The following is a 23,991-nucleotide window of genomic DNA, read 5'->3' as shown; positions in this document are numbered from 1 at the left end:
TGAGACGTATCCTTTCAGTATCTAAAGGGGAGCTACAGGACAGAATGGAACAGACTTTTCAGCAGGTTCTGTGGGGATAGAACAAGGGGAAATGGTTTCAAACCTAAAGAGAGGAGATTTATGTTGGATATAAGGAAAAGATCTTTTACAGTGAGGATGGTGAGGCACTGGGACAGGTTGCCCAGAGAGGAGTTGGGTACCCTGTCCATGGAGACATTCAAGGTCAGGCTGGGTGGGGGCTCTGAGTAACCTGTTTGAGCTGTGGATGTCCCTTTTCATTGCAGAGGAGTTTAAATGATCTTTAAAGGTCTCTTCCTACTCTAAAGATTCTATGATTCTGTGTAAGAGTGACAAATCCTGTATTCTCTCCAGCCTCAGTCTCCATCCATTCCTATCATAGAAGGGAGCACATGAGAACCAATATAACAGAAGAGTTCTCCACTTCTCCATGGAAGGGCCATCTCCTGGCAAAAAACAAACAAACAAACAAAAACCCCATAATATATAGGGCCAGAAAAGGCTATGTGATGCTGTACTGAGCATATGGGACAGAAGGGAAAGGATTGTTCTGGGTCTCTGTCTCCTATTAAAAAAAGTCTGTATTTTGCATTAAATCGATTCAGCTGTGTAAGGCAGTGTCCAGAAACGGTGACTCTGTGGGCAGGCCAGACTCACAATGTTCCCTCCTGTAGGGTTTGCATCCTCTGGGTGAGTTGGTCCTAATTTTTCATGGCAAAGGAGCGAAATGCCCTTTTCCATTACTACAAGCATCTCGACTCAGACTGAAGAATTTTGGAAGCTTATGGCACTCCATGGGAGATGTGAAGCCTTAGACCTGTACAAACCTACAGTAGAAATTGAAGACATTGTATGCTGAAGGTTGTACCTGGTCTTCAGGCAGCAGTTCAGTGTATTTGCAAATCATGTTGCAGTTATAAGCCACGGTTGGCAGTGACCCATTTTTTTTTTTGTTTTGTTTTTTATTGTACACAATGTTACTCAGTTGATTTGTGCTAGTTGCAAAGCAAAATTTTGGCATTTCAAATAGCTGTAAATATTTATGAGTTCAGTGCAATTCTGCTTAATATTTTAGCACCATTATATGACGAGATTATCTGCAAAGGGTGAGATGTTGCTGGCATTTTGCACAAGCACTGAGAGCTTTCACATTTTTTCCTACTGAAAGGCATCATCTCCACAACAATCTAAAAAATGCTTCGAGTATGACAGAGTACTTCTTATCATTTATATACATTTATAGCCCGTTAGATAAACACACAAGCAAAGATGTCTATCTATCTTCTTCTCAAAGCCAATTTCATATGAGTTGGAAGCTCTTTCAGTGTTAAGCTCTTTCTTTTACCCTCTCTTCAAGGAAGGGTAAAAGATAAAGCAAAGATAAATTAGCAGGCAATGAATGCACAGAGAAAGAAAGCTGCTCAGATAAAACATACAAAAACTTTTGTTAGAGGAAGGCTCCTCCTGTCGAGCAACATGTTTACTTATTCCTTAAAATGTCATCCATATACTCAGATAGGAAAGTAACTACATTTTTTATTTACAATGCAATTTGGAGGCAGATGCAGACGATGCATATGTATAGAGGGAACAGGACTCCACGGCCAAAGGAGCATACCAGGTAGCCAAGAAGTGTGTGTGGAGTTTCCAGCTCCTTGCTGGTTCTGTCTGGATAGCTGGCTGCTGCACAGGGCTGCATTGGCTCCATTTGTGGTGATGTGAAAGTCAGCTCCACCGAGTTTTCTCGGTTAAATAGACCTTAAAGAGGCAAAGTAAAAATACTCTGCCAAACAGAAATAAATATAATCAACCTGGAACAATTCTTATGCCCACTCTTTTGTAAGGCTATGGCAAACAACAGGAAGTAGGGGGATAAGTCAGTAAAATACGGATGGTTTTGGCAAATGAAATGATCCTTTCCTGGCTGTTTACATAGAGTAGAGGTGTCAAGAGATAGAGTTTAGAAAATTTACTCAGTAGGCAGAGAGGGAGTGTTTTCTGTCTGGATATTTTTGGATGGTTATATAGTAATCTGAGATGTATTTTAATTATTTCTTTATTTATTTTGCTGCATTTATTCTCCTAAACTAATTAAAAAGGCAGTATTTTCAGGAATAGGGCTATGGTTTAAATATAGATGTGTACAGATATGAGTAATTTCCTATGCTTCTGAAAAGTCTGTGTATAATGCAGAATAATAGAATTAGATTTGCATCTGATTTACAGCCTTGATACATCTAAATTTGCAACCCTTTAAGGATAACTTTACATTTTTTGTCAGCTACTTGCTCTGTCTGAGGTCAAGTGGGAATCTGGTCATCATTTGTAATAACTTAACTCACAAGTGAGTAAACTGTCTATGATATGGCCTTTTTTTTCTTTTTTTTCTTTTTCTGAATTTCATTTTACTGTGTTTTAAAAACAGTAAGGATCTGAAGTAGGGATTTTTTGAGGAGTCCTTTCTACCAATGGATTATCCACCTCCTCACTAGGAATCATGGGAGGTTTCAATCTGATGGCTAAGGTAGGTGGGAGTTGACTCACTATCCCTTTAAATCCCATAATCTGACACTTAAAGCCAGACAGTATTTAAAGAATATTATGCTGAAAACCAAAGCAAACCAAAGCAAAACACAGCTTTATGTTTAATCTCTGACTATTTATAAAAGAGGACAAGCTGTGCTGGGACAGCTAAGACTCAAGTATGATCAAGGTAGCACAGTTGAACCTCGTTCCAGCTACTGCAACTGTACCAAAGCAGATCCTACATCCATGGTTAGTAGGACTCAGCTTCCAATTCTGCTTTCATTTGAGACAGGAATGGGTAATGAGTAAAGAATTCCCTTAAAAGGCTCTGACCAGGAGCTATGGTTTCCTTGCCATCAGTTAAGCAACTCATGTAGTGTATTTAGGAGGAAGTCTCTGAGATGTTCAGCATGAATCCAGTGGTGAAGTGCTTATTTACAATACTGTATTAATTTACTATATTTTTACATAAGTAATTTTATGAATCCCCAGTTAGAAGCACAATGGTAATTTTCCAGCCATAGAGCATGAAAGAAGTTACTGAAGATTAAAAAGAAACCAGGAAAATGATTTTTTTTATGTGCATGGAAATACTGAGTTGGCAATTGCAAGGATCTCTATATACACTGTCTGTGTATAAATATGGCTGAAAGTGATGGAAAAAAATAAAATCTCGTTGTGTTTCACAGACAGCCTGTCTGGGGGCTGGGAGTCAGAGAGCAGAGAAACCTGTAAAGATGGGACTATCTGCAAGACTGACCAAAGCACTGTAACATTGGCTTTTCAATTAGCCAAACAAAACAAGACCAAGAATGATAAAGGTGAAAGTTTTCTCCCTAGAATTCATAACTGTATGCCTGAGATCTCTGGAGGGAGGGTTCACATTAACCCCAATTGTGCCATATTTAATTTGGCTATTGGAAGATTCACTTTGCTCTCTCCACAAATACCACACGTTTTATATTTCTAACTTTGCCAGTTTTAATATCGCTGTTTTGTTACTTGGATATTTCTTGTCACAGTTGTTTTTTCTTCTAAATATAGGTGGTTAATCCTTCTATATGCTGCTGAGCTTTAATATTCAGGCTCTTAGTAGATGCTGCTTGGGCCTTATCATTCAGATGCTTTATCCATGGGGCATTACCATATGATTTACAGGGGATGAATGAAAAAAAGAGACTAAGCTCAGGGCTGTGTGATATGTGAACCTACAAGAGTAAGTTTTAGGGCATAGCTTGTTACTAACCCCCGCTACCAATACAAGTTGGGGGATGAAAGGATTGAACACAGCCCTATCAAAAAGAACCTGGCGGTACTGGTGGATGCCAAGCTGGACATAAGCCAGCAATATTTCCTCTCAGCCCAGAAAGCCAACTGTATCCTGGGCTGCATCAAAAGAAGCGTGGCCAGCAGTGTGAGGGAGGTGATCCTGCATCTCTGCTCTGCACTGGTGAGACCTCACCTGGAGAACTGCATCTAGATGTGGAGTCCTCAGTACAGGAAGGACATGGACCTATTGGAGCATGTCCAGAGGAGCACCACAAAAATGATCCAAGGGATGAAATACCTCCACTATGAGAGCAGGCTGAGAGAGCTTGGGCTGTTCATACCAGAGAAGAGAAGTCTCCAAGGAGATCTGATAAAACAGTCGCTTTGGCTTGCTTTTTCAACTCCAGAACGCCTCATTTCCCACCTCACTGTCTTACAGATGCTCACCCTGTCCCTTCACCATAGACATGAAGAGGCCTTAGTGATTAGCAAGAAGAACTTGCACACAAAATCAATAGTAAGGGACAATATTATATAAAGTCGATATAAGTGGGGACTTCTGCTTCCACCCTCTACAGTTTGGGCTTTCTAATTCATCAACTGGCTGTCATATCTCAACAGCATTATTTTTCCTCTCATTCATGCCATCTTAAACTGTGAGAGCTGTGAAGATATGTAGTTCATGACAGCTGTGTTCAACAGCTCCATTCATTGAGATTCTTCTCACTTTTTTACTATGTAAAACCCCCTGTGAAAAGTAAAAAAGACTCATCAAAATTATAAGTCCAGACAGGAAAATCTTACAGATGGGACCATTATCAGAGTTTGTGGGTTTTCTTGCTCAATTAGCTTGGCAGTGAAATTTATGAAAGTTATTTATACAGTCACAGAATATGCATCAACTCCTGGATGTCACCACATCAATTAAAAAGGTTTAATTGCTAGTGTAACCTGATGTAAAAGATGTAACTTGTCATACCTCTTCCTATTTTAAAGCTGCAAAACTACCACTACACACATAGGTTGTATTATGCAGCCATCTAGAGGACATTTTTACTCATGCTGTTAAATAGAAACTACAAAATGTAGGAAAATACAATCTTTACTGACCCTTAGTGGCCAGAACCGCTACAGTACCGTGGGCATTTTTTAGTGAATTCAACAGCAGTAGTGTTCTGATGCTGTTATGCAGGTGTTGTTATATTTTGAGGGGAGAAGGTATTGACTAACCCAGGAAGGGCATGAAACAGGGAACTACTGTCAACAGAGAAAAGGATCCAGGTGTCGCCAAGGAGAATGTACCCAACCTGAGAGTTTTACAGTAATTCAGTAGTGAAAGTACAATATCTTGCATATAGTGGCTATCAAAAATTGACAGGGTATATTGAAAATGAGTCGGTCTTTGGCAACAACAGATGAAAGAAAAAGTAAAGGCATAAGGCAAAAGGATTCTGGACCACCATGTGTCTCTGACCAAGAAAAATGGGATTCTTGTAAACACCAAAAGGCGTATTTCGGGTTTGGATAGAAACAACTTTAGTCTGTAAACTTTGTAAACAAAAGAGTGGGTAAGATTCACATGGTGCAAGACTATCAAAATATTTGAAGACATTTTATAAGTAAACGTGGTGCAAGGTTCAATGACCATGTTTAAGGTACAAGCAGAAGGGAAATCCACTCCAGCTGTTAGAATGCAGGCTGGTTCTATGACGCGGTTGCCAGCACCAGCACTCTCAGCCTCACCTTCACGTCTTGTTGTGTTTGTCAGACCTGTCTATTTTTACAGTTATCACATGATTACTGTAAAAACAGAAATCACCCATATCGCTGCAACAGTGTTTCTCTCACTCTAGTGGAGGAAAATAAAATATCTGTCAGGACCCGCCCAAGCACCACCTCCGTAAAAGGTGCCGGTGAGTTTACGCTCGGAAACGGCGCCTTTTAGCGAGAAGACGGCTCCTCGTCCGGCACGCACCGCAGCCAGCCCAGCTGGGGCCGCTAGCAGCCGGGGCGGGGCCGCAGCGCCGGAGCCGGAAGCGCGGGGAGGACAGAGGGCCGCTCCCCCGCTGCGGGAGGGCTGCGGCGCCGCCCGGCGGTCGGAAGCGGGCGCGCAGTGCTGGCGCTGCCCCGCACCGCCCTTCCTACGCCGCGGGCTCGGGGGCTGCTGGTCCCGGCCGCGGCCAGCCCTCAGCAGGTAGGGGCCGCGGGCTGCCCCCGTCCCGGCGCGGTCGGGCTGCGCTGGGGCGGCCACAGCGGTTCCGCGGCCGGCCGAGCGCCGCCGGGCTGTGGCTGCGGCTGCCCCTCGTGTCCGCACTGTGGAGCTGCGGGGCGAGGAGGCTTCTCGTGTAGGCGTGCGTGTGTGCGTGGGGGAGGACGCGCGGCGTGCACGTTGTTGCAGTGCACATCTTGGGTTCAGCCGAGGTAGCGCATTCCGAGTGCCCATCTTTTTGTAGGTTTGTTTGGGGGATGGGTGTCTTAATGCCCAAAGCCAGCTGGCGCAGTCCGTAATGAAATAAACGTGCGTTGGCTGCCTGTGCTCGTATGGTAACGTGTGCGTCGCCGTGTCTTGCCTTTCGCACCAAGCTTAACTGGTGCACGCTTAGTTTTGTGCAATTGGACCTGAAACACCAACTTTTAGTTACATGCAGAGCCAGAAGAGCTTATCCCCACGGACACGTGGCTGCACAGAGAAGTGATGTAGAGTTGTCCTTGGAGACTCACTGCATACCTGGACAAGTTCTGGCTTTTTTGTTATGCTTCTGAGTGTCTGTCACACAGCCCTGGTCCACAAGGCAGAGCCCTGGGAGAGTGCTGCTGTTCTGGAGGAACAGATGAAGGCCCCAGTGTCACAAAGTAGCCACAGGACAAGCACCACAGCTCTCCATTTTCCAGTAGCTTTTTTTTTTTTTTTTTTTTAATATCGTAAAGGTTTTGAATGCTGAGCTGCACTGTACCATTTAGTAATCATCTTAATGTTTTTTTCCACCCTTAATGATTGTATGCTTCTGCTTTGTTTTCCTTGCTTTTTCCAGAGACCCAGGTAGAGAGGTGCAGTCGGTGTGAAGAACAGCAGAGCAGCTCCCAAACCAATGATGCTGCCAGCATGGGAAATGTGTGCCTACCTGTTCCTTACCATTGCCTCTCATTTCTATTCTTTCTACGAAGTGTACCAGGTTTCTCAAAGTAAGTCTGTGATGCTGGTGCACTTTTATAGTGTTACTAGCCTGTGGCTGAGTTGGATTTGTCTGTAGCCTTAGTTTCTACCTCACTACTTTGTCAAAGATGTTAGAGGGAGGTGGGGGTGAATGGGTCCCCTCATGGCTGGAGTCCTAGAGCTGGGTGATGCTTCTTCACTGTACACCTTTTAATAGTCTCCTTCACGTTCCATGTCTCTCTTTGCCGCTAGAGGGAGATGTCAAACAGTCCTAAAAGATAAATAATGATTCTAGATCCCATGTATTAAACAGCTCAAGCTTAGGTCTCTATTGCGTTTACTTAAAATTAAAACCGTTTTTCAGCCTAGAGGGGAGGAGGCATGGGGGAAGTTTATGCAGAAATGTATGAATAGCTGATGGGCAGAGGTGAGGGAAGAGGGAAAAGATTTTTATGTAGTGCATCTTTCTGAGTTAATTCCTCCTGTTACAGTACACACCTGTGTCCGGTGGTCAAGGCTACTCTGCATTCACCATCTGAAGGTTCAGGATGGGTAGAGGCAAAAGCCCTGGATCTGGCTGTAGAAAGGCCCATTGATAATGCTTGCTGGGGAGAAGGAAAAGTTGCTTCATATCTGCTGAATTCCTTGTGCACAGACACGTCCCTTTCCCCAGCTCCAAGCATCCACAGCTGTCAAGAAGATGAGGGGAATTTGTTTTTATTTAGAAGCCGAGTGCCTCACTGCTGAACTGTTGCTTTTCTTAGAATTATGTAATTAATGAATATCTATTGTTCTTTGCAGAATATGAAGATGAAATTGACAGAAGCTTTGGACTGGAACAGGGGACTCTGTTTTGGGGCCTTAAGAAGGTAGGAATAATTAATGTTACCAGCATTTCTTATTTTGCTGATGCTTTGCAAACTTCTGTCCTTGTAGTTCCTTGAAGTCTTCCTGCAGCAAGCTGTTGTGTTGAGCTGTATGTTCTGCTGAGAAACAATGAACAAAGAACAAATTACTGTGCTCCATATTGGGCTCTTTTCTTGTGATGGTGCTTTGTAAGGAGATTTTAGTTCTAAGTGTTTTAATGTCATCCCTGGTTTTTTTGACTATTTTCTTTCTCTATAGCCAGACTCCCATAGACTCCAGAGCTTAAAGCTCTATGAAGACATGAAGAATAAGAGAAAAGCATAGGCACTGTATATTATTATTATTTAATGTGCAAAAACACAGACCAGTGCTTCCCACATTAGACAGTCTGCAGTACTTAATCTGCTTTTTCGAATGGAATGGATTAGGGTGACGTAGCCACTGTTTCTTGTGTCCAATGTATTTTCCTTTGTGTTCTATTCTAATCTGAACTACTTTTCAATAGCACGGAAATAATGCTAACCAAACAGCTCCAAAAATGCTATTTGCTCACCCAAGGTACCTTTTTAGCTTTAGAAGCCTGTGATAGTTTTACAGATTTTCATAGTCATTATTAGGTGTTTTTTTTTCTTGGTGGCTGGTCTGAGTGTTTCTCATTAGTTATATCACTTAATAAGCTTCTGCATGGCTGTTTGGCCTTCAAAGGTTTCATCACCTCATCACCCTTTACATTTCCTGCAGCCTTTTTTTTTTTTTCCCTTTGTTCATGTCATTTGGTGTTTGGGTAATGCTTAACATCAATGAACGCTAGTGGCACTCATGATTGACCTGTCATCCAGCATAGTGGAGATTCTGAAATATAAATGTTTGAAGAAACATGCTTTTATTTTCTAAGACAAACCAAAATCCAAATAACCCAGCTCACTTCCTTTTGAAGAAAATTCATCGTGCAACTCATTTTTAAGGTAGTTCAGTCAAAGCCAAGAATACATATCTATGTTTAGGTCTACCATCACCACTGGTATGGGCCTCTTTGTGTCCTTTCAAGAAAATTACGGAATGTTCTAGAGATTCAGAGTGTTTAAGATACTGAATTTAGTCCCAATCATGCAGACAGCTGTGTGCTTTTGGGAGTCTTAACTTTTAGCAGGGACCAGGGATTGCCAGCTGATTCTTATTATCTCATTTAGAAAGACGTTTGTCTGATCTGGCTCCACCTGGTTGCATTTAGGCTTTATTGAAATAGGGAAACCAATCATAAAGCAAGGTATAATTTCATCCTAACTGTGAGTTTTCCAAATTAGCGCAGGTTGTTTATTATATCCCTTGAAAAGTCCAGAGAATTCAGAGCTTTGTTTCTTTCACCTTTTATCACCTGAGAGAGTATATCTATTACCCTTTCTTACTCCTGCTGATAGGAATAGTAGTTAGCACTCTCCCCATATCTGTGATATCCAGATTTGGCTGATGGATCAGTACAGTTCTGTATGACATGTCCATGCTTGTTTCAGGCATGGTTTCCTTGGTACTCGTACTACTTGTTTTTGCTTGGCACAGCTACTTTGCCTTACCTTCTTTTCTGTGAGATGAAGCCATCTTAAAAGCAGCTGTGAAGGGTACATAGACTGTGTGCTCTCCTCTTGCTAAGAGCATGTCTTGTTTTTGTGGGTTTTATTGGATTTCAGGGAAATGATGATGATGCCCAGCACTCATTTGTGCTCCTGATGATTTGCTAATGAGCCTGCAGCAACATAAGGATATTTTGGATTACTTCATCCAGTCATCCAGTGATCTGGAGCCTTCAGAGGGAAGTGGAACATGTAGCACCCTGCCATGGGATTGCGTAGTATCTTACGTTGTTTGAAATGGACTCAGTCTTTGAGCCATCTGTACCCTTGTAGTTGTCAGTGGTAATATTTGTTGTTCTGCATCTGTGTCCCCAGCAGGCTCCTGCTGGTATGAGTTTTATGTGCTGGTGGGCAGGTGTCAGCACTGTTTAGTGTGCTTCTTGTCCTGTGCTGACGGTACCCTCCGCTCTTCCACTTCCTGTGGATGTTAGGCTATTGAAAGTCAACATGGTGTTGGAGTTTGCCACTGCAAATAATCATCCTTTCTTGCTTAACCAAAACAAATCCTCAGATGCTGAATTCTGTGATATTGGACAATGGACTTATTATGTTACTGAGATGTTTAATTGTACTTTGAGAACATATTTTTGTAGTTACGTATATTTCTTTGATTTCCAGGATGCCTTGGATTTTGAGTGGAGCTATTGGATTGAATGGGGAAGGGAATACATACTGTGGCTTCTGGCTGGTCATCTGCTGGTATCACAAATGTGCAGGCTGTTCATGGAGAAGGTATGTGGGGGGTTTATTTCACAGCAAATTTGTGTTTTCTAACTAGCTATGGGAATGGAAGGTGTGACAGCAGGCCTGGTGCTCTACTATGTATAGGACAGTACTGTTACTATGTTTTGCTTTAGAAATAAAGTGTGAGAATTGTTCATGGTCCTTTTTCTTTTTTCTAACAGTACAAACCGTGGTGCTTGATGGTGTATGGGATGGCTGCCTGCTGGTTTTTATTAGGAATCAAGGGCTTTGTGGTCATTTTGTTACATGCAGCTATTTCGTTTGCTGTGGCTCAGTTTCAGACACCGCTCCTGACGTGGCTGTGCTCCCTTATCCTGTTATCTACTTTACGCATACCAGCAGTGGAAGAAGCCAAGGTAATTTAAGATGTATGAATTAAGCATCAAATTAATTATAGTCTTATTTGCTGCTACAGTAACCACCTTCTTGACCAACTACTCTCTACTTGATCTAAGCAGAGTTTGGCTTGAAAGCCTGTAGGAAGTAGAGACACAGTGAGCCACACTAGAGCTCTTATAATTAGAAATGTGGATATGCTCATACTCCTGGTGAATTCTTACTAGTAGGCCACCTGTAGTTTCATTTGGGTATCTGTCCAGGCCTCACAACAGCAGTACATAATGAGATTCATAATGGTGGTGTATGTGACTGAGGTCACTTGGAAGAGCGGATGTCTTTCTCAGTTATTGCTCTTTGCTAGTCCTTTGGATACCAGCTGACACGACCGGGTTATATTCAGCATACTGTACACTCTAGCCTGCTGTACATGCTTCTTATAAAGCGTTGTCTGTATTTATTTGAAGCTACCATCTGTAGCTCTTGCTTTTGTTACTGCCTTTGTTCTTTCCTTTTCCTTTGTTCTGTATTGTTGCTGGTGATCCTGCAGGGCTCTCAAACAGCAGATGAGAGGAGTGAAATTGGTGATGGTCTGATGCTTCAGGAACACCTGTGGAGTTTTTCTGAGAGATGACTGTCACCTCTGTAAAGATAAAAGCAATGTTGTTCTGGTTGCTTTTGTCTGGGGAACTGAAGAGATAAGCAGGGGATTGTGTCTTGAAGGTGTTTCCAAGGGGTTTCTTTAGATAAGGCCCAGCCTTCTGGAGTTGTATTTGGTCAGACAGCTCCACAACACAGCTCTTCTTCTCTACCTGAGAGCCAGCTGCATTCGTAATCTGAATTATGCTAAATGAACAGAAGGACTCTGCAGGGTGATGTGATGGTCTGTTACCATGTAAGAGTGTCCAGACTCTAACAAGACATAGACCAGTGTGCTGTCTGCTTTGTCTTCTGTTCATTTAGATCTCCACTCTTAGCATTTGTTTTTGAGTTGCTCTGTTTTCCTTTGCTATCTTTTTTTTTGTCCTGCAGGAATAGTTTTTCCTTATCTCTTCTCCTTCCCACCTTCTTGTCGTTTGCTGTTTTTTCCCTCTGTATTGGCTTCATCCTGTCAGTGGAGCCATGTACAGTGTAGTGCCTCTTGGAAGAACAAGGCTCTGTGAATTCAGTTTGTGTGGGAGCAGGCTGGCCAGCTCTGCCTGGGGCTGTTTATTCTGCTGCTGCTGTAGAGAATCATTACTCTTGTGCTGTCATCTGTCTTTCTCTGACCAGCAGGTAGAAACTAAAACAGCTTCTTCATAATATACGTCCTATTTTTCGGAAAGAACTGTGGAGGAATTTATGCAGTGCTAATTGACCCCAGGAAGACTTGGGAAAACAAGCAGCAGGACAATGTTTGGTTTGCACTATAAATGCAAACCATTAGAGCTAAAGCTGTATATATAGTGAAAGTTTTCAGTAAAACCTGTCCATCATGTGTAAGAGGAAATGTACCTCAAGAGGATGCCAAAGAGGTCTGGCATTGTATGCGAAAAACATCCTGTCATTGTGATAACATAGTGTTGATAGCTTGACTGATTTTTGTGTATGGCCACTGTAGTGGAAATGCTAAGACAGAGCTTGAAGCAGTGATTGAGCACCTGGTAGGAAGGCAGGGCCAATGCAGTGGAGCTCAGGTATATGCAGTGCACCTGATGACTGCACCTGGTGGAGCCAGGGTCCACCCCTTCCCAGGCCTTATGTAAGGGTTGGCAGTGGAGACAAGGGGGTCTTGCTGGAGATCCCTGCAATACCATAGGCCTTCTTGAGGTAAGCAGCTTCTTTTCTTTATTTGCGTGCCCACTGCTGTTGCATTTGAGCAAATTCTCATTGGTTGCAGCCTGGGGTCTTGCTGCTCTGCTGTTGCGCCTTCCATCGTGCTGCAGTCAGTGCATAGTGCTGTGTCTTCTGGTTTGGTAAAAACAGATTTATGCAGTATGTCAACTTGGTAGTACATGTCCAGGTCAAGAGAAGTTGTCAGAAACTGGAATTGGGTGGTTGCATCTGTGTCTGTGAATACATTTTCTAAGCACAAATGTACACTGTCGCTGTGCTGGCAATGGGAAGAGAAAACTTAGCTATTTCTAGACCTGGTGATCCATGCTACGGAGTAGTAACACGCAGTTTTGGCTGCAAGGATTCTTCTGGGAAGCTGATAAACAAGTCTTCCCTGTTTATTAGGGTTAGCCTTTTTGTCTGCTGTGAGCATCTCCATCTATTGCCTGGAAACTGGCAGCTTCCCTGTTGTTGATGGGATTTGTTCCATTTTCCCACTGATGGACTTGTGTCCCCTTAATCTCTTGCATGTGGAAAACTTCTTTACATTTATCAGGCGCTTTTGAGAGTGGGGCGCCAACATGTTCTTTATTTTATCCATTTAGAGGGGCATTTTACATATCATTGTACATACATTGTCCTTCTGATCAATCATCTGGAAAACCCATGTATCGTTTTTTTTTTCCTTCCTGTTGGTCTGCCCATTAGGAAATGGAATCTGAAAAATCTACCTAACCCTAGTGTTGGGGTTTGGATTTGAGATCAGGATTTCTAATGATTCTTGAAATGTGGTTTGGCCTCACCTCACTTAATAATAGTTTATGGGTAACAGAGGACATTTCATCATGCCAGTCAGTGCATTGAGATGTAATTATGTACCTTAATGTAGAAGTATTATTCAATGGAGACAGAGTATGATAAATACCTTGTCTAGTGCTCTCAAACATATTTCTCCTTTATTAGAAGTATTACGCTGATTTCAAATGCTGGTTTTATTCTAGTTATGAAAAGGAGCAGAGCTGAGCTGGTAGGGTCTTTCCTTGTGGTATAGGTAGATTTATGTCTCACGGGTATCAAAGGACTTCTCAAACGCACTGTAATGCAAATTTAATCAGCCAAATTGGATTTGCTGATGCTTCTAAGGTTGGGTGTTCTGTTGTTGTTGGCTATTTTTCTTTTTTTGTGATAATTGATGTGTGCATAGATATACATCTGTTTTTGTTAAAAGTGTGTGTCAGGGAGTATCATAATCATGACACAGGTTCAGCAAAATCTTTCAAGCCTTGAGCTTCCTGGCAAGTGTCTGCTTCTTTTCAGATCTGACTTGCAGCTTTGGGTCCAGTCCTAGTAGCTCCTTAGTTGTTGATAGGATTACCAGCTGTATTTGATGCTATACTTCTAGACAAAACCAGAGGGGGGAAAAAAAATGGCATTCACGTAAGAAAATCTCTCTCAGTTTGTCATAGTTCTTCAAAACATAGTGAAGTATGAAATCAGCTGTAAAGTTTTCTGCCTGTTGCAGCTGCTCTGTCAGCAGCCAGCATTTGCTCTTCAAACATTAGCAGTGTTCACTTCAAGTATTCCTGCCATTCTCTGTAAGCTTTAGGTGCTTTCTGCTGTTGGTGACCTGGAAAGTCAAGGTCTTGATTGTTATAATTATCCTGCAGTTTATGAATCAAAACATTGTACTATTATGATCTGACCTTGTTTTGTCTTACAGAGAAAGTGGTATGACACTGAAAATGAGTATTATCTGCTTCTCTTCACCGTGTCTGTTCGTTGCCTCTTCAACACAAGTTTCAGCCTGGAATATTGCTGGCATGGACGTGCCCAGAAATCATCTCATTCATTCCTGTGGATGCTGGCATATGTGTTTTACTATCCCATGTTCCACAATGGACCCCTTATGAACTTTGATGAATTTAGTAAGCAGGTAAAAGTATTTTTTTAAGACCATGTAGTGCCAAACTTCTGGTATATGTATGCAAATGTGAGTCGAGTCTGACTAAGAAACCTGACTAAGAAAATGGTGATCTTTTTTCAGCTTCCAAATCTATCATTTATTAGAAGTAAATTCAATGCGATGGGTTATTTTTTTTTAATTAATTAATTTCTAATTTTGTGACATTTTAATATTGGTTATGAGAAAATTTTAGTTAAATTTTAGTTAATCTAGTGGACACCAGTGGCAGGTCTGATACTTCTTTGTATTCGATAGCTTTGGAAAACACAAGGCTGAATTCTACTTTCCTGGGCTGGTTGTTGTAGAAGAAGTCTGCAGTCTTTTTTTTTTCTTTATGTGAAATTAATAGATTTTTTCTCATGCCTTTGTGAAGACTGAATTCCTGTCACTTAAGTTGGTGGTTTTGGACAGATTTCTCCAACTCGGTCATAAAATGTGTGCTTCATTATCTTTCCCAAGCTTTATGCAAATTGTCGTTCTTGCTTTTTTGTTGTTGTGCTGTTAGAGAATTTCCCACACTATGCATATATTTTTTCTTAAAATGATTTGCCTTTTTAAAACATGGCAGATCTTACACTTGTACCGTAGTTATCACAGGCATTTTTTTTTAACAGTGTAGAAGAGTCTCATGCAACTCTTTTGCACTAGATTCGGTGTACTTAGTCATTTGCCTTTAGAGAAGTCAGACTAGCACATAGGTTGAAGAAACACTGCAGTATCAAATGTAGTCTCATATTGGTTGCTTAATACACAGTTAATATTGATACGCAGTTGTGAAGTGTATAGCATCTCTCAAGTTCAGATGAAGATGAGTGATAGCATTCATTACTCTTGCAGCATGTAGGACCTTAAGGTGACTGAATTTCAGTCACTGCAGAGATATTGTTGTGCTCTCTGAGCACAGAGCAGTTTGGTGTGATCCACAACCTGAGAAGTGTTGGGAACTTTCACCATGTGCCTGTTCTTTTGGGAAAGCTACAGAAAAGGTGCCTTGCAGCTGAGTCAGCCTGGAAGGATCAGCTCTGCTCAGCTTCTGCTGCAACAGGGAACATCTGATTCCTTTACTAAAAGCCTTTAAGCTTTTGTGAATCATACAAGTGAGATAGGAGAGGCAAGGTAGGTCCCTAAATAGACACTAATGTTCTGAAGCTGACTAATACATTTGCATACTTATTTTCCATTACATTAAATAGTAGGCAGGTGTCCAAGTCCTCTTTGTAGCTTTGAATATCTCAGCATGAGTTCCTAAATGTATCTGGAGTTTGGATGCTGTCGAATAGGAACCAGAGGTGCTGAGATGCTCTGAGCTGTGACTGGCAGAAGTGTTACACAAATTAGAGGGGCAGAGTCGGATGATCTTTCACCACTTTGAAGAAAAGTTGGTTTCTTCAAGTGCTTACTGCCAATGAGATGTCATTAAGAGAGATGAGTCAGATAGGCAAAAGCATCTGCAAGACTGACAGAAGCGTGTAATAAGCAATTTTCCAGGCTTTGCTGAGAACAAGCCAATCATCTGTGCAACTTTAAAGCCCTTTTCAGGAAAAGACTGCAACTGGGGGAAAAGGGAATTAAAAGCCTTCAAATTAGTAGGATTGTTCTTTCACTAGACTTGCTGATACGGATACTGAGGAAGTTTTCTTTACTGTTGTTTTGTAGTTTCTAAATTGTAACAATATAGGAGGAATTTAATAATGCTGCTAGCGGAGAGAAATGATTTTTTTCAAGGAATGTTTCAGAAGACATATCCAGGATTCCAAGTAGAGGTCTGCTTGGAGATAGCCATTGGGAAAAATTGTGCATAGAGTCTTGAAATTGATCTTAGTTCACCTGACGTGGCTCAGTAAAGACCTTTGAAAAACCTGTCTAATATTCTTGATTTGAGGCAGTGAGAAGGGAAAATTGAACACAGAGAATTGAATGCATGTATTTGTTACATTTGCATCTAAATACACACAGACCTTGTTCTGTTTGAGCCTTGATGAAGATGGAACATACCAAGAAACAAGTTACATTTTTTGTGTTTATTGAAGTGCGTTTTCAGAGCTCTTACCAGAGAAGGGTTGTGTCATCACTTTGACATCTGAGTTAGAGACAGATTTTGAAGTTAGCAGCTCTCAGCAGTTTGTTCAAGGTGTGTGATACCAGAAGTGTGTTTATTGCAGCTGTCAGAACAGGAGATTGGAACTGCAGAAGCTGAGACTGAGAAGAGGGTTTCTGCTCAGCACGCTGGAAAGTAGAGTTATTGAAAAAGGAAGCAGAGAAGCTGTTACGTGAATGAAAGAGATCAATAATGCTGGTAACTTGCATCCGTTGCCTAGCAGAAATGAGAAGCTGTTGTATTTCACCAATGGCCTGAATAGAAATAGAACGTAGTAGTTGTAGTTGTGGATTTGGAAGTGTATTGTGCAAATGGCTGTGATTTCATGGTAGGCTCCAAAATGTCACGTAGTTAGTACAAAATCAGCTACAGAGTTAGTATGCTTGTTCATTTCCAAGTGAGCAGAGCTGTCTGTGTGTTAGGTGTATGAGCAAATATGATTGGGATTTTAGGAAGAGTGTTGTGTGTGAAGATGAGTGGGTTGCTTGTTTACGTATATTTTTGATGTCTGGTTTAAAAACTGAAGAATAGAACTTGGCATACGTTTGACAACATGTAAAAAGTCTTATAGGCAATCTTTCCAATGAGTTACTTGATTGAATTCTCTTTTACTGCAGAAAAAAAAAAAAGGTGTAATAAAATAGTATAGCAGATTGTTTACTGTAGTTAGTGATGTAGGAGTCTGGTGGGGCATCTTGAGGAACCTGCCAGCTGTGAACCTTATCTTGCCTCATTTTTAACTTGCACCTAACTGGCAAATGCTCAGCACATTGTGTATATCTCACTGACCTGTGCTACAGGAGAACATGAAGAACTGTTCTCTGGTAATGAATCCTGTGCAGCTGGCAGAAGTTTGAGATACTTTTAAGAGCAAGCTGTTATCTTTGCTTTGTTTGGTAGGATTACTGCCTGGATAATCCTGCTGTCCTTCAATTGTATTATCTTTAAACTTTTTTCATGATGTACAGCTATCGATAATGTACAAGAACTAAGAAATGAATCTCTTCTGGATTCTGTTAAGGCATTTGGCTGTTTCTACAACCGATTGGTTCTATAGGACTTGAGAATTTATCTGCAGGACTAAATATTTGTTTGATACAGTGTACTCTCATGATTGGCTGTTGGGATTGGACCTGCCTGCTTTGTGGGCTGCTTGGACAGCTTGAAAAATGTGCTCCTTCCTAGTACTCTGTGGGAGATAGTGTTGCTTCTTTTGCTTGAGCCCCCGGAGTGCTTGTGTACCATGATTGTGCATGCTTGAGGAAGGGAGTGAAGGACTTAGTTTGCATGAGATGCATTACTGATAATTGCATACTTCTGGAAGTACAATGACATTGCTGTTTCAGGATGTTTTAGTTCTAAGAGGCTTTTTATTATTATTTTTTTTTTTTTACAAGAACCTGAAGGGGAGGGATTTTCTCTGGAAACTTAACAGTGTGACAGGAATGAGCCTGAAGATACCAGCTTTCTGTTCATGTTCTTTGAGTAGTTCTTGTGATACTGGGAGATTTTCACAGAACCTATGAAGAAGAATAATCCAAAAATTACACAATGAAAGCTCTGTGTTTTCTTGTAATCCTCTTGTACAGATAGGCAGGCAGTGTGTAATTTATACCTTCTTCCAAAACTTTTGTTTTGCTCCAGTATGGCACGCTCTTTCTGTGTTTTATTCCTCTGTGTGAACAGACCTCATAATGACAAGTGCCCTTAGAGAATGTGTAGAGTAAAAATAAGAGCAGTTGTTATTGTAGTGTTGTGCTTTCTGTGTTTGTTGCTGTGTTTCCCACACTTGTAAATGCAAATAAATGTATGCTTTTCTGGGTAGTCTTTTTTTTTCTTTTTTCTTTTTTCTCTGAATTAGACACTTAGCAACTTGGTTTGTATGGTCTGTCAGCTTTTAATAAACTCCTCTCCAGTCTGACAGCTTTCCAGAAATAAATTGGCTGTTAACGAGGCGGTCCTTCCTTAGGCCATCTTGAAAGTGATGACATTGTGAGTAATGACCCTTGGGCCTCCTGGCACTAAATTCGTTTGGCAACAGCTGGTGACTGGGATGTAACCTCTGAAGGCAGGGTGCAGGGATGAGCACGTGATGTCTTTTTACATCATAGTGTGTTTTGAGAGATGCCTGTGGGGTCAAACTGTTTAAAATGTCCATTTGGAATAAATGCAAAATGGAAGCAGATGCAAAGGTCATACATCTGAAGTCCTGGGCAGCATGCAGTAGCAAAGCAGTCCAGAGACCCTTTGGAACATGTGAAGCATGAGGCAAGAGTTGTCTGGATCTCCCTACATTAGGGTGTCTAGCATTGCACTGTGTTAGCAAAAACCATTGCATTCTCACGTCATTAACTGCACAGATAGCTTTTCCAATGCAGTAAGAATGGAAGTATTATCTGGAGCAGGGAAAGATCATCACCACATGTAAATGGAACTGAATATATAAATATTGCAAACAATGCAGCTTGTCTTATGGCGTTGATGTGAAACTTGTTTTGCTTGGATTATCACTCAGTTTTCTACTTGCTGATTCCTGCTTAGTGAGTTTGAGAAAGGGGAAACCAGGCTACATCAAAAAAAGGCATATCAGAAATTCTCAAATAGTTTAGACAGATGGCTGTCTTAAAGATTTCATTTGCAGTTCATTATTATTATGTTAAAAAAAAGTTTTTGAGATGAGTCTCTGAGTAACATGGTCAGTTGTGTGTCATATAACTTCTTTGGGTTTTTTCATTTAGATGAGAAAACAAGAAGCCTTCAGTTTGAAGACCAATCTTGGCGTCTTAATCATGGGCATAATTCGTATTTTCTTTTGGTGGTGCTTGGCTGAGCTAATGATTCACTTCATGTATATTCATGCTATTTGCAGCACTTCTTCACCTTTGGAAGCTATGTCATACTGGGCCTTAGGTGAGTATAGTTTAAAAAAAGAAATCATCTGTCTCTTCGTCTTCCAAGAATACCAGCCTGATGTCATGTATTTACTACTTGTGAATAGTACACTGTAGCCATTCACAGTCAAGAAGATGACAGACTATCTTAATACAGACTATTATGATACCATGTGAGAAGACCGGCTGAGGAAACTGGGTTTGTTGAGCCTGGAAATGAGAAGGCTCTCGGTAGGCCTCGCTGCAGCCTTCTAGTACTTAAAGGGAGCTTGTGAACAAAAGGGAGACCAACTTCTTAGGCAAGCAGATAGTAATAGAGCAAGGGGGAACGATTTTAGACTAAAATGGAAGATTTAGGTTAGATTTTAGGAGCAAATCCTCTACTCAGAGAGTGGCGTAGCACTGGAACAGGTTGCCCAGAGAAGTTCTAGATGCTCTAACAGTTTAAATGTTTAAAGCCTTCCTGCTACCTTTCAATCTTCTTACGTTTGATTAAAATGCTAACTGAGGGCAGAAGTGATCACTTATGAATGTCATATAAAATGGTAGTAATTTGCATGTGGATATGTAAATAGAAATAGGCTAACCTGCAACCGCTTGTATGCATGGTTTGTATAATTCTTGTGCCCCTACATATATCACCAAGCAGGAGGAATGGAAACTGGAAACCCCAAACATTAAAAATAAATCTTGGAAAATAATTGATTTTTAGAGTTGAAGGAGATGCCTCTTACTTTATTGACAAGCATCAGGAATCAATATCTCATATTAGTACAGCCCTGTTGAGCACTTATTGAAGTCTGCTTATGAACAGCATTGTACAAAGACCTCTGCATACTAGGCTCTAACCAGTAGAGGGCAATGCATGCTATCTCAGAGTATGTGTGTACGTACTTGTGTACATATTAAATGTATATTTATATATAATATATGTATATAAATAAAATAAGAGAGAGCAGACAGCAGCAGATCATTTGCTTTCAGGCTTTATTCCATGCCTCCCTACTCACTAACCATTTAGGAAGTGGATTCTGAATTTGCATCTCCTGTTTCAAATAGGAATTTATAGTTGCATTAAATTAGCTTGTTTGCAGGATTGTCTGTGTGATAAAGAAACCTGTATGGTGTTAGTGAGTGTACAGAACCTGGTAAATGCTGACCAGTTGACAAGACAGCAAAGTATGCAGTTTTATGGGCAAGCTATTCTAGGTTTGGTGTTATTGGCAGATTCTTGCCTCCCATGAAGGCTTCTAACTGTTGATTTAAACAACAAAAAAAAGTTACTTTCCAGAAAATAGCAGAGGTCTGTATACTTGTTTAGCAGAATTGAGTGTTATGTCCTAAGAATTAGAGCTATTTATGAGCAGATGATTAGAAAATACTTTTAAAACTACTTCAGGCAATGAAAGCCAGATTTAAAGCAAGTTTAGACTGTGAAACTACCAGAACAAGACACAATCATTTGAACTGAAATAAGTGCTCTTAAGAGACCCTGCTTTTAGAAGAGCTGTGTTCAGAGAGCATTTCCACTCTTGTTAAGCTTTGTCTTATTTTTAAGCACCTGCTTTCAATACTAATAGTTCAAAAAAGATTTTATGGTGGGATTTACCTGTGGAAATAGAAAACTCTTTTAAAGAGTGATATCTACAAGTTTCATCCTAGTAATTATACAGAGACAAATTAGTGAGTGGCCACCATTGTTACTTGGTTCAGGGAGATGCTGATATAAGTAAGGGTACCTGTAATATTCTTTTTCTATTGATTCTTACTGAATCATTATGGAGCTTAACATGGTTCTACACCAGTTCTTGTACAGAGCCAAATATTCCTCTCTGTTGCTTTTTATTTGGGGTTATTAAAACCAATTACATTAGATAATGGAGTCAAGAGACCAAGAAGCTTGTTGTTGGCTCAGGAGTATTAACTGCACGGTATATTAGCCTTCTGCGCTGCTGTTTTTAATTTTGTTTTCACATTTAACCCACAGCAGCTTCAAAGCAGCATGAAACATCTACTTCCATCAAACGATACATGGCTGCTCCTTGTGGCATGCTGAACTTAAGGGAAAGGCTGTTATGCTGTCTTGTAACCAGCTCTAATTAGGGAAATTGTAATTGCTCCCCAGCTTTTCTTCTGGGATATCTTTGAATTGGAAGCATTAAACACCAGCAGTGCAGGTAAAGACAACAGCGCTAAGAGATTTTGCTCAAGGGATCTTCAGGGCATTGATGATGGTCAGAATACACCTCACAGAAGCATGAAACAACAGACTTCTTGTGAAGTGAGACTGCAAATAGACAAAACCTCACTGAGTCACAATTCTTGTTTAAAAATGTCAGCCTTCAGACTTGGCCACAAATGACAAAATGTGTTGAAGTTAGCTCAAGAAGCATAACTGAGTGTATTTTCTTCTTCATGCAAATACGCGCTTATATTACCCCATGTTAAATACGTGTTTTTTGTTACCATTCAGCAAGAGAGATGTTTTATGTGGCAGGAGTTAGAAAAAAGTATACAAAACAGTTACGGGTATATTTTGAATGCCTGCAGCTAAGCCAAAGATCTTCTTATGCCAATGTTTGAATTCTTCTTTTTCTGCATGCCCTTTACAAGTCAGTACTGTGCAACTTGGTCTAGAGAGCCTGCCTTGGCGGGGGGGGGGGGGTGGGGTGGGGGGACCAGATGATCTTTAGAGGTCCCTTCCAACCCTTACAATTCTGTGATTACTGTAAAAGCACTTTTGCCTAGTGATTATCTTGTTCCTCCTGATTCATTTGCAAATACATAGTTCTGAGTATTCTCCTATTCTTCTGAATGAGAATAAGTCAGAGTCAGCAGAGTTTCTTCTGTTATGCAGAAGCCTACCTTCTGTCCCAAAAAAACCAGTTGGTCTATGCGTTCCCTGTGACACTTAGTGTCTTAGAATTAGAGGGTATTGTAGCCTTGCTTCAACCTTCATTTTTTGAGTGTCTTCCAGTCTCTTTACTTGCATGTACCCATCTTCTCTTATTTATGTGATGATCTTTGCCGTTTAGTCTGCTTTTTCTTATTGTGAGGATTAAAGGGTTTTTGGAACTGGAAGGCAACAACTCTCACCCAGCAGGAAATGTATTCGCATGATGTACAGGTGACTTGTAAAATTAATGACTATGAGACAGCAGGGTGACTAAGGTGTTTTTTTTCAGAAAGTGTCTTAATATTACTAGTTTAGAGCCACCGAAGGGATCGCTTCTCTAGACCTGACACCTTCAAAGTCCTTCTGAATACTATAGGTACTGAGGTATAGGTACCGTGGGTTTTCCAGGGATTGAGAAGATGCTGACCAGTCTAACTTACCGGGTACATGAAGCATTTCACTTAGTAAAGAATGACATGTCTTCCTGAGATGTTACTATATTATGGATGTTCGTTATTTAAATTCTTCTATTGTTGTATAATTCATTTTTTTTCCATCTTGAATTTTTTATTGCTGACAGAAATCCAGCAAAGGAGAGAGGGGGGAAAAAAAAAAGCTGGCTTGAGGCTGCATGTATCTTTTCCACTGGCTGCAAATAGAGCAGAAGGTTTTTATGGTTCTGTCTTTTCAGGCTATCTCCTTCTCAGTACTGCAGTTCTCACTTGGCACATAGATGTCAACACTTCTTCTACCACATAGTATTCCTGCTATTTAAATTTTATTTCCTTTAACATTCTACATAAGCTACTTTTAACTTGTGTATGTTTATATCACAGTGAAGCTTGGGCTGTGTTGACCTTAATGTAGGAAGAATTCAGTTCAGTCTTTGATATCAAAACAGATGGAGTTGCTTGTGATTATTTTCAGTGCAGCAGAATGGTGAAAAGAGAGCATCATCAGAGATGCCAAAACCAATTCTGTTGTTTTTGATATGGCCTTTCAGAATACTGCTCGTGTCCAGGTTGACTGAGAAGTTTTCAGCTGACTGTCTTGTAGCTCTTCACAGGCTGCTACTTTGGATACTGGAGAACAAATTCCATATGTATGAACAAAAAAACTGCATTGTATTGGTCTGAATGAAGTTTAATTTCATGCTGAGTATATAATCATATTCTCTTTCACCGATGGACTGTGTTTGGTTGCGAAGATGTTAAATCCTATGTGGGGGAGAAGGTAAGAGCTTGCTTTGGTTAGAGGTGCTCTCAGATATCCAAATAATAACTCTTAGAGGGTAACTTCAGATACAAATTAGTTTCAGCTCATCTCCCAGGTCCCCCATATAATGAGCACCTGTCAACTGAGCATTAAAGGGTGCTCCTAGAGTCTTTCACAGCTCTCCCCTTCCTTGTTTTGTGGAGCCAGGATTTGAACTCAGTGATTCTTATGGGTGCCTTTCAACACAGGATATTCTGTGATTCTATATGAAAAGTACAATGGACGAATAATATCAATTCCATGATTTTTTTCTCAGTACTGCGTCTCATTCTGGCAGTGATGTTCAGATTACCTGGAAGGGTTGAGTACTTCCAGAAGTAATGACAAATTAGAAGGCCCACTAGGCATGAAAATGGAAACCATGATGATTCATTATTTTCAATTTTTGAAGTTGATTGGATTTAATTTGCTTCCTTTGTGTTTTGCATAACGAAAAGAAGATTGCAGGCGATGAAGATTGAAGGTACTACACTGAAGCGTACTAGAGGTCTATCTACTCTAGTGACTACTG

At 40.8% G+C, this 23,991-nt stretch overlaps 1 protein-coding gene across 1 annotated transcript in view; it reads left to right on the top strand.

Moving 5' to 3' along the window:
* The first annotated feature begins 6,878 nt into the window (after positions 1 to 6,878).
* Positions 6,879 to 23,991, top strand: part of HHAT (hedgehog acyltransferase) — a 139,820-nt gene continuing 122,707 nt past the window's right edge. Inside the window, exons 1-6 of the mRNA XM_065752212.1 lie at positions 6,879 to 6,996; positions 7,769 to 7,836; positions 10,081 to 10,194; positions 10,368 to 10,562; positions 14,078 to 14,290; positions 19,157 to 19,328. Of these exons, the coding sequence (XP_065608284.1) occupies positions 6,903 to 6,996; positions 7,769 to 7,836; positions 10,081 to 10,194; positions 10,368 to 10,562; positions 14,078 to 14,290; positions 19,157 to 19,328 (856 nt within the window). The 5' untranslated portion in view covers positions 6,879 to 6,902. The remainder of the gene's footprint in view (positions 6,997 to 7,768; positions 7,837 to 10,080; positions 10,195 to 10,367; positions 10,563 to 14,077; positions 14,291 to 19,156; positions 19,329 to 23,991) is intronic.

The sequence above is a fragment of the Cyrtonyx montezumae genome, unplaced genomic scaffold (genome assembly GCF_038088225.1).
Source record: "Cyrtonyx montezumae isolate F1298 unplaced genomic scaffold, pur_monq_1.0 scaffold_0, whole genome shotgun sequence".
NCBI lineage: Eukaryota > Metazoa > Chordata > Aves > Galliformes > Odontophoridae > Cyrtonyx > Cyrtonyx montezumae.
This window is presented reverse-complemented; position numbering and strand designations above follow the sequence as displayed.